Source organism: Vombatus ursinus, unplaced genomic scaffold, assembly GCF_900497805.2.
Source record: "Vombatus ursinus unplaced genomic scaffold, bare-nosed wombat genome assembly UNPS02011369.1, whole genome shotgun sequence".
Taxonomy (NCBI): Eukaryota; Metazoa; Chordata; class Mammalia; order Diprotodontia; family Vombatidae; genus Vombatus; species Vombatus ursinus.
In genome coordinates this window covers 6,431,785-6,444,749 of record NW_020951147.1, presented here as the reverse complement: position 1 = coordinate 6,444,749, position 12,965 = coordinate 6,431,785, and the positions used below count along the sequence as shown (strand labels likewise).

General features: G+C 54.5%; 1 protein-coding gene across 3 annotated transcripts in view; it reads left to right on the top strand.

Annotated features, from left to right (window-relative positions):
• Window positions 1-7,406: 7,406 nt before the first annotated feature.
• Window positions 7,407-12,965, top strand: part of RPS6KA4 (ribosomal protein S6 kinase A4) — a 17,199-nt gene continuing 11,640 nt past the window's right edge. For all 3 annotated transcript variants that reach the window (XM_027856264.1, XM_027856265.1, XM_027856266.1), the window contains exons 1-8: window positions 7,407-7,491; window positions 7,623-7,694; window positions 8,550-8,768; window positions 8,849-8,964; window positions 9,155-9,262; window positions 10,329-10,409; window positions 10,513-10,616; window positions 10,809-10,959. In XM_027856264.1, coding sequence (XP_027712065.1) covers window positions 7,437-7,491; window positions 7,623-7,694; window positions 8,550-8,768; window positions 8,849-8,964; window positions 9,155-9,262; window positions 10,329-10,409; window positions 10,513-10,616; window positions 10,809-10,959 — 906 coding nt within the window. In that variant the 5' untranslated portion in view covers window positions 7,407-7,436. The remainder of the gene's footprint in view (window positions 7,492-7,622; window positions 7,695-8,549; window positions 8,769-8,848; window positions 8,965-9,154; window positions 9,263-10,328; window positions 10,410-10,512; window positions 10,617-10,808; window positions 10,960-12,965) is intronic.

The following is a 12,965-nucleotide window of genomic DNA, read 5'->3' as shown; positions in this document are numbered from 1 at the left end:
TGGGGCCTCTGCCTGAAGGGGCCTCTGCCTGAATGGGGCCTCTGCCTGAATGGAGCCTCTGCCTGAATGGAGCCCTTGCCTGAACAGGGCCTCTGCCTCTGGCCTCTCCCCAGACTATCTGATAGGACGATGGTCCTGCTGACCCCAGAAGGATGTTTGTTTCATCTGTTTTGGGATGATTTTAGGTAGTGTCTGGGGAGGTAGGAGCCAGGACAGGCTCAGGACCTGGTGCCTGGCTCTGTGTGTGTGTGGAATATGTATGGTATGTGTGGTATATATACGGTGTGTGTTTATGTGGGGTGTGTGTGTGGTATATGTGTGTGCAGTATGTATGGGATGTGTGTGTGTGTTCTATGTGGTGTGTGTGTGTATGTGTGGTATATGAGAGAATGAGGCTCAGTCTAGGGCAGGAGATAGATATGGGCAGGGGTTTGGCATGAATACTCAGGGCCTTTTCCCCTGGGCTAGGGAGGGGAGACCACCCCCTGAGCACAGGGGTGAGCCTGACCTGGCAGTCCTTAGCTGCAAAGCTTCGTCCGGCCTGTGTTCTGAATTGGCAAGGAGTCCTCCAGCGTCTCAGCATGGCCCAGGGGTGACCTGGGTTCTCCGAGGCTCTGCCAGATGGGCACAAGCTTGGCCAGGCTCTACCTTACTCGGAAGGGTTCTAGTAGAGTTCCAGAGGCCAGTGAGGACCAGAAGGCTGGCCACTTGCTGGTGAATCCTTTGGCCGTGACAAGTGGTAAAAGAGGGACAAATACAAGTGTCCCGTGTGCCCTTCTGCAGTGATCATGACAGAATGTCAGAAAAGCGGGCAGAGGGGGCTGAAAAGCCAGTTTCTAGACTGTGTGAATGTTAACTCAGCTGTCGGTTTGCTAACTGGAAACCCTTTGTCCAGTGGTCACCAGACAGGGGTGGACATGAGGATCAGAACATCACAGCATCATAAGCGTAGAGATGGAAAGGCCCTCAGAGGCCATTTATCCAACCTTCTCATTTTGCATATGAGGAAACAGAGGCACAGAGAGGTCCAGTAACCTGCCCAAGGACGCACAGATAATGCTAGAGAAGGTGAATCATACTGATTTGGGCATTCTCACTATGAACCAAGCTAGAAGAAAGAAGGAGGGTGGGGCTCAGTGGGAGATGGCTCCTGGGCTCTCATGACAGAAGGAGTAGGTGGGGTTGCTTTAATCTGGCATCCAAAGGCAATAGGACATTTGATCTTCTCATAAGGAAGAGCTCAAGAAAAGTATTTGTGAGTATTTAGATCAGTATGAAAATAATTGCAGCCTGCGTTGCAGAGAATGAGGAGGTAGAGAAATTCCCCGAAGGACTCACCACAGCCCTCCAAATGAAGTCAGCGTATAGTTTGCTTCTCCATGACCTCGGCAGAAAGGCGGGAATAGAGGAGGCTGGTGAGAAATACTTCAGAAGGAGAAGGAAGGAGATAGACCAAAGGAGGGCCAGACCGTATAAGGAGAAACCCCACCTCTGTAGACTATGAGCATTCGTTTTCAAGATAAGCTTCAGTTCGGAGCTGCACAAGGCATGAACTGAGTAACGTTTGCAAACATTCTATTTTAACTAGTGGGAAATGACTCATTACCAATGTGGGAGTCAATTCCTGAACACAATGTGGTCAAGACCACCGAATTGTTAAATTAGTTTAAGGCTAGAAGAAAGAGTAAAAAATGAGGAAAAAAAGGTATGGCAAGCATTTGAAACAAATCAATCCTGATCTGTTCAAATTGGTTACTGATAACAAAAAATGGGTAACAGACAGAAGAAGGGATATAGAGCAGATTATAATCATTTCATCCAGAAATTTAACTGAAATGAATCAATTACCGTCACAAGAACCTAAGAAAGAACCTTAGTCATCAAAAATCAGGTTGACTTGTTAAGCAGAGAAATATGACAGCGAGAGGCAATATTGGTTTATAATAGATGCTTGTTCACAAAATCTTGGGTGCAAGACAGCATTATGATATAAGACAGAGAAGCAGTGGCGGGGTGAAATCAGTTGAAAGGACGCTTACTGGGGGATTCAGTGGGGTCAGGTTATCCTGAGGGCACTTAAGGTTGGGAACAGAAGGGGGACAGCAAACAAGGAGAAAAGATCTGCGGAGATTTTTCATAACAAACCCTTTTCATCACCAAGGACAGTCAAGTCAGCATACTTGAACTCTAATATCATAGTCTTGGTTGTGCCTCTAGAGGGGGTAGAAATAGCTAATTAAAGAGAACAAAGGCAGGAAAAATAGCTGTATTAGACCACGTGTACACAGAGGAAGTCGTCCCTGCTGAAGGCGCTGCCATGGTGAGGGTGGTAAGGGATTGGAAGATGGGGAACATAACAAGATCATGGAAAAATCTTGGCTCTTATTAATGCAAAAAAAGTTTACTCTCAATCCTCTGTTTGATAAATAGTTGCTGTTCAATCGTATCTGACTGTTTGTGACCCCATTTGGGGTTTTCTTGGCAGAGATACAGGAGTGGTTTGCCATTTCCTTCTCCAGCTAATCTTACAGATGAGGAAACTGAGGCAAACAGGGTGAAGTGACTTGCCCAGGGTCACACAGCTAGTAAGTGTCTGAGGCCAGATTTGAACTCAGGTAGATGAGTCTTCCTGACTCCAGGCCCAGTACTCCATCCACCTCAAAGATTTGTCAAATACCTCATATATACAAACAATGTGACAGTCCCTGACCTTAAGCTGGAACAACATGTAAGTAGATTAACAAGTACAAAATGTGTCAGAGTAAGTAACAAAGTATTTTTGGTGGTGGGGAGATCCTTTGGGAAGTGATTTTGATGGGGGCAGGAGGATCAGTAGTAGGGATAGACAGGAAAGGCCTAGAGTTCCAAGAGGCAGGGAGGGCCTCAGCCCACCTTGGAACTGTCCCTGACCCTCTCTTTGGTAGCTCCAAGCTGCCCTCATCTTTCTGGGCTATCCAATTCCCAAACTCTCTTTCCCTTAACCATAGGATGATGACGTTTGAGGCAGAGAGAGACCGCAGAGGGCAGCCCAAGAACCACTGCCGTAATCTCTCTCCCAGGCCTCTAAAGGTTGGTTCAGGCAGAGCCTCCTCGCCTCAGAGAAGGGGGAAGGCATCTTGCCCCAAAACCTGGCCACTTTCCTGGCTCTCTGTGTCCTTACTTGCAGAGGTCACCCTGTCTGTCTGAGTGGCACACAGGCCTGGCACTGGGCTCCCCGGCTGGGCGGGTCATGGAGGCCAGGCTGGCCCTGAGCAAGGCCTGCACGAATCGGCCAAACTGTCTTGTAACTGAGCCGCTCCCCCACAGAGCTGGTTTCTGTCCAGATGGCAAGGAGTTATCTTCCCTGGGATGTATGGCCACACCCCCCCGGCGGGCTCGGGGATATGACTGGGGTACAGGGCTGGCTTGACATCTAGCAGGGAGTGGCCTGCTTGGGCAATGGAGCTGGGATTGGGGTGGGGAAGGAAGTTTTAGGATTAGCTAAGTTGGGAAGCTAGCCTATAAAGGAATATAAAATTTCAAGCTGAAGAGGGCCCCGGATGCCATTTAAGTTAGTCCAAATCTTTAAAAAAAATTTTAATTTAATTTTTTCAATGAACAGAAATCTATTTTTCCCGCCTTTGCCTCCCCCCATTGGAAAAATAGTAACAAAACCCCTTATAATAATTATGCAACCAAGCAAAACAAATCGCTTCATCAGTCACATCCAAAAACGCGGGATGAATTCTGCCATGGTTGGTCATTCCCAATGATCAGAGCTCTTACATCTTTCAAGATCTCTTTAAAATGTGACCAATGGCCTGCCCATCAAACTTGGGCCTCAGTTTTCCCATCTGTAAAAGAGTGATCTGTAACGTCTGGCTCAGACATCTCATGACACAAGGGGCCTTCTGGGTGACTCCTTCTCCCTCTTGTGCTCACTTCCCCATGTTTAGAAGGATGGGGGTGGAGTAGAGGGTTCTCTGAGTTCTCCTCCGATTCCTGACCTGGGACCCTTATGAGTTACTGGCTTTGCTTAGCACCGCTGCAGTGCCCTCTGCTGGAGAGGGAAGCATTCAGGTCCTGACCCCAGTGGGGGTGGCTTGGGGAGGCAGGCCTTCTTTCCCCTGAGGTGTCCCTGGGGGCACAAGGTGTGTTCGAAGACCTAGGCCAGGCCTGATGAGGCTAGTTCCCCTTTTCTGGAGTGACCACCCTAGGTTAGGCAGAGCTCGGGCAGTTTTCCCTCTGAGCCTCTGGCTCTTGGCGAATAACCAAGAAACTGGAATTGTGTGGGATTTGGGGCACCCTCCCTTGTGCAGGTATATGACAGCCACAAAGGCCTTTGGACGTGCCATGCTATCATTATCATAACCCCCCTCTTACAGATGAGAAAACCAAGCCTCGGAGAGTAAAGGGGGTCTCCCAGGGTTGTATAGCTGTTAAGTATCACAGGCAGGATTTGAATCCAGACCTTTCCTCATTTCTAGGGGACTGAGAGGATTTCCAGGTTTACATCATGCTTTCTCTATTGTCACTGGGCTGGCTCTAGCACAGAAAATCATCTGTGAAGACGTGGGCAGAAACACTGATCCAGCCCCAGCCCTCTGAGGCCTAGAGAGGGGAAGAGACTGGCCCAGGGTCACACAGCGATTGTTGTTAGCATTAGGAGCTCTCCTGATGCTGCCCTTAGCCCTCCATGGCTCTCAGCAGGAAGGGGAGGAGGCTGGGTCTAGAAGGGGGGACAAGTGGGAGCCGGGCATTGGGAGGGAGAGGCTGTGGGCTGCTTTCTGGTGAGAAAAGGGATGTAAAGTGCTTTGGGAACTTTAATGCACTATGGAACGGCAGGCAATGTTATTATTGCTAATCCTATGCAGCCTGAAACACTTAGGACCTCAGTTTCCTCCTCTGTCCAGGGGGTATAATATGCCTCGCCCTCACGACTCATAAGCCTGGCCATCATTCTGGTGCAACCCTGGACTATTGCAGTAGCTGTTGGTGGGGTCTGCCTGCCTCAGTCTCCCCACTTCAGCCCATCCTCCATTCAGCCACCAAAGGGATTTTCCTCAAGCCCGGGTCTGACTGGGTCACTCCTTAGTCAGCAAACTCCAGTGCCCTCCCATGGCCCCCACAATCAAATACAAAATGAGCCCTCCTTCTTACACTCCACTCCCTGCCATGTACTCCAGTGACATTGGCCTCCTGGCGTTCTTCCATCAGGACCCCCCATCTCCAGCTCCCCCTCTCCCAGATCTGGACTGCTCTCCCTCCTCTGCTCCAATCACCGACCTCCCAGGCTTCCTTTAAGTCTCAGCTAGAGTGCCACCACCTCCTACAGGAAGCCTTCCCCAATTGTTGTCCCTTCATTAATTATTTCCTATTTATCCTGCACATGTCATTGACTCTCAGTCATTTCCCTGATCCCATTTGGGGTTTTCTTGGCAGATACTGGAGTGGTTTGCCATTTCCTTCTCCAGCTCATTTTACAAACGGGGAAACCAAGGTAGCCAGGGTTAAGTGACTTGCCAAGGTCACACAGCTGGTAAGCGTCTGACGCCAGATTTGAACTCAGGTCTTCCTGACTCCAGGCCCGGCTCTATCCGCTGCACCACCTGGCTGCCCATCCTGCATATGGCATGTAGCTTAGCCTGTATCTAACATGCATGGTTGTCTGTGCATTGTCTCTCCCGTTAGACTGGGAGCTCCTTGAGGGCAGGGACTGGCTTTTGCCTTTTGCTCTATCCCCAGTGTTTAGCACAGGACCTGGTGCATAGTCAGCACTTACTAAATGTTTGTTGACTGACTGATGGTGATGGATGGAAAATCACTTGACAAAGGTCCAAAGCACCAGCAGAGAAAAGGCACATTCTTGTTATTCATTTGGAGGTGATTCCCCTCCAGGCTCCCCAGCTCCCTAGGGCCTGTCTGATCCACCAGCGCAGCCATCCTGGCCTCTCCTGCCCCAGCCCAGACTCCTGTCCTGCTGAAAATGTTCTAGCTGGCCTCTGAATCCCAGGTTTGTGCTGTCCCCACGGCATCAGGCTTTGGGGCAGACAGCCAGGCTTGTAGGGCCTGGTCTAGGGAGCCCTACTGTGGCTCTGGGTCTGGCCCTGGCTTTGGCCTATACTCCCTTCCTGGGGCAACTGATCCTGCTGTCTGCCGAAGGGTCCTGAGTGTTCCACAGTGGGAGCCAGAAACCAACCTGTGACCACAGGCAGGTGCTGCCTAGCTGCCCAGGCATCACTGTTTCAGGAGCAGTCATTGGACAACAGAGAGCCCAGGGTGCGTGGTCCTGGCTGGGGGGCCGTAGGGCTTGGGGCTCCCAACCTGGTTAAGCTGGGGCCCAGATGCCAGGTCCTGGCCCCATGGCACTGGCTTTTCCCTTTCGTGGGTAAGCTGAAATGCCAGGTACCAGGTCCTGGATGAGGCTCAGGGCTGCTCTGGGCTGGCTGGGGGAGGTCAGAGTTGCCCTGGGGCAAGGTTTGCTATCCCAGGGGTCACAGTTAGGCAGGTCCGTTTTTGGGTCAGGTCCTGGGCAATGCCCAGCTCAGCTGAAGCCGGCTGGGGGGGGGGTATGGGGAGGTGGTGGTTCCTGGACCCCAGTGCCCCAGGTTGGAGAAACATGGGCATGGCTAGGAGTGGGAGCTGTTAGGCCCTGACTCAGCTAACGTCCGGGTACATCGGGACCAGTGCAGTTCTGAGGTAACCTAGACCTGCTTCCTCGGGGTCCTGGTGGAGCGGTGGCATGAGTGCCTGGGCCTTAGGCAGGGGCCTCACCTCGGTGGCCCCTATCCAGTCCTCAGTTCAATCTGCTCAGGTTTAGGTGGGTCTGGCCCGCCTTGGAGGTCTCCAGGTTAATCGTCTCAGACTGGTCTGGCCTCTCTCCAGCTCAGCGTGTGGGGAGCTTGCACAGTCGGGGTTGAGAGGGGTCCCGCTCCAAGGCAGCACGGTGGGTTTAATTAAGAGCCCCGGGGCTTGGCGTAGCGCTCCCCGGTTAAGCAGCACCACGCGGCTACTCGTACGGGACTGGGTCGCACGGGGGTCCAAGCCCCCTTAGGGCCGGGTCCTGCAATCAGGGTGGGCGCCCGGGAAGTGGAGCTGGGTTTGCACGCTGCGTCGGATGGTTCTGCTTAAGTGACGGCGCCGGCTTAACGAGGTGGGGGCCGCGGCTTTCGGCTGCACGGTCCGCGCCGAGCAGGGGGGCGGGCGCAGGGCGCCACGGTGGCCTCAGTGGCCGGCGGGCTGTCACATTCCGGTGGCCTGAGTCAGGCCCCGCGGGGCGGGGCGCGCCGGCCGGGCGGGCAGGGCCGGGGCTGGCGCAGCAGCGCGGGGCGGGAGGCGGCACCAGGAAGCGCCCGCCCCGGCCCCAGCCGCCATGTAACCGGCGCCGCCCGGAGCCCGCAGCGCCGCCGCCGCCGCCGCCCCCGGAGCCCCCCCGGAGCCCCCCGGAGCCCCCAGCCATGGGCGACGAGGACGAGGACGAGGGCTGCGCCGTGGAGCTGCGGATCACTGACGGTGCGCCCGGGGGAGGGCCCGGCACGCCTGGGAGGGGAGGGTGGGGGGCTCCGGGCCGGGGAGGGGGCGCTCGCCGCTGCCTTGCAGGGTCCGGCCCTCCAGGCCGAGCGCTGCCCGTTCTGTGTCCACAGCCAATCTGACCGGGCACGAGGAGAAGGTGAGCGTGGAGAATTTCGAGCTGCTCAAGGTGCTGGGCACGGGAGGTGAGGATGCCCCCCCCCCCCCCGGCCCCGCGCCCGCGACCCCCCACAGCCCTCCCCATCTCTCCACTCCTCTCCTCTACACTCCGCAGTCTCCCAGCCCGGAGGAGGTGCTCCTGGCCCGGGAACCTCCCAGGCCAAGCCCCCTCCCTCCCCGCGCTCCCCTCCAGGGGCGGGCCGGTACCACCCCTTCTGCCCCCGCGGTGGCCTGCATCCCCGTCTGTCCAGCTGCACGGTGGGGGCTATGGCCAGGCCTCCCCTTCCTCGATTTTGCAGCGTTCTGGCCTAGCCCAGGGAAGGGCCCAAGCAAAGGGGGTGCCTCTCTTCCCTGGGACTCAGACCTTCCCTGCCTGGCACTGGCCCCCTGGCACGCCGCTTTGCCCGTTCTCCAGCTTGGTCTCCAGGTCTGCACACTCCCCTTGCGTGCAGGGCCCCTCTGTGTACAAACCTATTTCCCCTGGTCCGCAGCGTTCTCCCGCAGGATTCTTTCCTGGCTTTGTAGGCTCCCACTCTTTCCTGGGGTTTGTGCTCTCACCAGGGGCTTACACACTTCCCTTGTGAGTTTGCACCCTCCTCCTCTGGTTGTGGATCATCTTTCTCCGGCTTTGCACATTCCTGCCCTGGCTTCTGTCTGCACGTTTCCTAGATTTGCGCGTCCCTGGGCTTACATAATGGTCCTCGGGCTTTGCACAGTTCCACACCCCACACCCCCAACAAGCGAAGTCTGACACACTAGGTGCCCTCGGCTTCAGGCTTCCTCCCTGGTTTTGCACGGGGCGCTCCTTGGGGGTGGCGCACCCATGCTGCGCCCCCTCTCCAGGCCCTCGCGGACCTCGCCTTCCCTTTCCTCTCCACCAGCCTATGGGAAGGTGTTCCTGGTGCGGAAGGCCGGCGGGCACGATGCGGGAAAGCTTTACGCCATGAAGGTGCTTCGCAAGGCGGCCATCGTGCAGCGCGCCAAGACGCAGGAACACACTCGCACGGAGCGCTCGGTCCTCGAGCTGGTGCGCCAGGCACCCTTCCTGGTCACGCTGCACTATGCCTTCCAAACCGACGCCAAGCTGCATCTCATCCTGGGTATGGGCCTCGGGGGCTGGGAGGGCCGGCAGCCCGGCCCTGCCCGGCCGTCTGACCGCTCCCCAACTTGCCCCTCCCAGACTACGTGAGTGGGGGGGAGATGTTCACCCACCTCTACCAGCGGGAACACTTCGCTGAGGCCGAAGTGCGGGTCTACGGGGGTGAGATAGTGCTGGCGCTGGAGCATCTGCACAAGGTAGGGAGCGGCTGAGAGTTGGCCCAGCAGGGCTTGAGTCCCCAGGCCTGCAGCCAAGGGCACTGCTTACCCTGCGAGCATCCTGGGAAGGGATGTGATGGGTTGGGATTGGCTGGGCCGGGCTTGGGCTGGAGCTTGGGCAAGGTCTCCGTGGAGGTCCCAGTGACCCAGATCTCCCCTCCTACCCAAGCTGGGCATCATTTACCGGGACATGAAGCTGGAGAATGTCTTGCTGGACTCGGAAGGCCATATCGTCCTCACGGATTTTGGCCTCAGCAAGGAATTCCTTTCTGAGGAGGTGAGCAAAGGGTTAACTCTTCTGCTGGGGCCTCCTTCCAGGACTAGCACCCTCCTTCTTCCAGGAACTCCCTCCTCCCGGGCCCCACCCAGGCCTCCCTGGTCTCCAACCCCACTGGGGCAGCTGTGGAATGACCTGGATGATTAGAGTTGTTCTGGGTCAGGCCCAGTGACTGGGATGGTGCAGGCAGGGTTCAGGGCTCGGTGGGGTTCTAGAGCTTGGCTGATGTTGGGGGGGCGGTCTAAGGGACAGGGAGAGATGGGTGTCAGGCAGCATGGACAGAGTCCCAGAGATGGAGTCTGGGGACCTCGTATCCTGACTGCCAGTCACCCCCAGTATGACCTAGACAAGTCTCTGGGCCTCAGTTTCCTCATCTGGAAAATGAGGGGGATTAGTTGGACCAGAGATCTCTAAGGGCCCTTCCAGCTCTGGAATCCATCCTGGGACACACCATTGCACACAGTGTGTCTTCCTGGATAGAATGTAAACTTCCAAACTGTGCCTGGAGCATAGTAGCTGCTTAGGAAATGCCTATTGAGAGGGGAAAGGGAATATTTATATTTTGTATGGGTACTTAGATCCCTCTTGATTGCTGGAGTCTATGAGAAGGGAAGGGAATACACATTTATGTAGTGCCTACTATGTGCTAATGCTTTACAAATATTATTCATTTGAACCTCTTGACAACCTTGGGAAGTAGGTTCTGTTATAATCCCCATTTTACAGATGGGGAAACTGAGGTAATAGAGGTTAAATGACTTGTCCAGGGTCACATGTGACTGAGGCTGGTTTGAACTCGGGCCTTCCTGACTCCAGGCTCAGTGCTCTATCCACTGTGCTACCAGCTACCTCTGATGGGAGGTAGTGTGGTGTAGTGGACAGAACACTAGATGTTGAGCCAGGAAGGCCTGGGTTCAAATGCCCCCTCAGACGCTAGCTGCATGCCTGTGGGCCAGACTTGGGACTGCATTCGTAAAATAGTGGGGGCTCGGTTGATTGAATGAGCCCTCAGGTGCCTTCCATTCTAACTGTGTGATTCTGTGATGATGGGCTGCTACTCTACTAGAAAGAACGCACCTTCTCTTTCTGTGGAACCATTGAGTATATGGCTCCCGAGATCATCCGAGGGAAATCTGGCCACGGCAAGGTCAGTTGGGGTCTGGGCTGGGAGAGGAAGATGTGGGGGGCAGGGCTGGAGGGCAGCTGGCCTGGGCTCTGACCTCACCCTTCTGCCCCTCTGGCTCCCCTAGTCCGTAGACTGGTGGAGTCTGGGCATTCTTCTTTTTGAGCTGCTGACCGGGGCATCCCCCTTCACCCTGGAGGGTGAGAGGAACACGCAGGCTGAGGTCTCCCGGTGAGGCGCTTGGGGCTGAAGGGCTGAGGAGGGGCTCAGCATCCCAGTGAGGCAGGGGATGCCAGGCCAAGGGTGTCCTGAGGAACGGGAAGCGGGGCAGGCTGGTTGGGATCTAGGCCATGAGGCTGGGGGTGGGAGCATAACAGGGGGGTGGAAGGAGGGCTGTCTGTGATTTTCCTCCCACGTTCCCAGGCGGATTCTGAAATGTACTCCTCCCTTTCCCTCTCGGATCGGGCCAGTTGCTCAGGACCTGCTGAAGAGGCTTCTGGAGAAGGACCCCAAAAAGCGGCTGGGGTCGGGGCCCCAGGGGGCCCAGGAGGTGAAGGATCACCCCTTCTTCCAGGTGAGGTTCACAGCCTGGGCGGCAGGATGAGCCCCTCAGGTTAGATCCCTTCCAGCCCCAAAGCTCTCAGCCACCTTGGGGGCTCTGCTCGGCTCCTGGGGATCGGTGGGCACAGCCTGGGGAGCTCAGCAGGTGACTCAGAGCACCACAGCTCAGCGGTTCTTAACCTGCACGTTTGAAAACCAAAGTTTGCTCGGTAGCTTTGTTCTTTTTATCACACACATTTCCCAAGATCCTCCTCCCACCCCCAACTGCCATAGAAAAGGAGCTAATAATATCTCTCAAGCCCTTTGCTAACATTAAAGAGATCATTCCCAATTGGTCTAATTAACAAAATATAATAATAATCAACAAATAATAGTTAATAAAGTGGAATAACATGATTAATAAAATAATCACATGCTAGCAATTGTTACTATTAATTATCATGATATAAAGACATGAGGATAGGGACCAGGCCTGTCATTTCATTAGTATAAGGAACTTCTGATGAATGGATTTCCTCCACGATGAAAATTGGTCCCTTCTCTGAAACTGAGAGATTGACAGCTCAGAGGTTAAGTGATGGGCTCAGGGTCACACGGCCACCATGTGTCAGAGTCAGGACTTGAACCCAAGACTTTCTGGCTCCAAGGCCATCTCTCCATCCACCATACTATGGACGCCTGTATAAAGATAATAAGTAATTTTAAAAAATAATAATTTTAATCATTTTATATACATAAGTCCTTTCTGTTATTATTGGCCTCCTTGGGGTGACTGCCCAGTAGTGGGATGTCTGGGTCAAAGGTATGAGCAGTTGAGTACTTTTCTTGAAGTCAAGGCATTGGCCTTCTTGGCCGTTAAGATGGCGCTGCTCCCGTCAGTTTTTCCCAGTACCTGGCTGGTGGTGAACCAATAGTGTGTAATTTCCAAGAACTCCATGTTTCCTAAGGAGAACATGGAGCATGTTACAGATGGATGTGGGGCTGGGTCCAGAATGGAGCAGGAAGTGGAAAGCAGGCTGGATGGCCTTTGGGCAGCTGGATGGTTCTCCAGCATCTCCTGGAAATGGAGGCCTGTGTTCTGAATGGGATCACCCATACTGCTCCATATTGCTGAAATCTATGGAATGCTGCCGCCTCTGGGGAGTGGGGTTATGGAGGGCAGTGGAGGCAGCACTGGAGGGGCACAGGGCAGGAATGAGTGATCTGCGATGCCTGATTCTACACGAATTTTGTAGCAGTGGCTTAAAGTTTTCACGAGGTCGTCAGAGAGATGAGAGACCTGGAGAAAAGAAGATGGCCTGGTCATGTAATGAGAGAGAGAGAGAGAGGGCCAACCAGTGGGCAGCTCCATGTTGGAGGAAGGCCTCTGGGCCATTGGACAGACCCCCGTTTGAGCTTGTAGAAGGTCTTTATCACTGGGGGGAATGTCTATCTCAGTGAGATCCCACAGGACTGGAGACTATGGGCACCTCTGGCAGCAATCACTGAGGATGTTTTGGCCACTGCCCTCGACACAGCGATGTGTGTGACTCTGAAGTCTGAAATGTCATAAGCAACTTGGGCTTTAGATAATGCCGGCAGTAGATGGATCTGAATGAAGCAGGGCCAGCCTGGGACTTCTCCTTCACCTCTGACCTTAAGCCCATCTAGACTTTTGAGTTCAGTTTTGGGAACCACGTTTTAGGAAGGATGTCGGCAAAGTGATATGAGGCCAGAGCATGGCCCCTGGGATGGAGGTCTGTCTCCCAGGACCACCTTGTTTAGAAGGGATTGCCCTTTTCTGCTTGTCCCAGAGGCCAGAACATGGAACATGGAGTGGATGTTTGCAAAGAGGCGAATTTGAACCGCTTTCCAAGGAGTCAGAGCTGACTCAAAGGGAATGTGCTGCCTCTGGAGGAAGGGGCTCCTGCCCGCTCGAGGCCGCTTAGGAGAGGCTGGTGACCACTGGCCTAGTCTGACTCTGGAAGGGATATCACTGGCCTGGTCTGACTCTGGAAGGGATATCACTGGCCTGGTCTG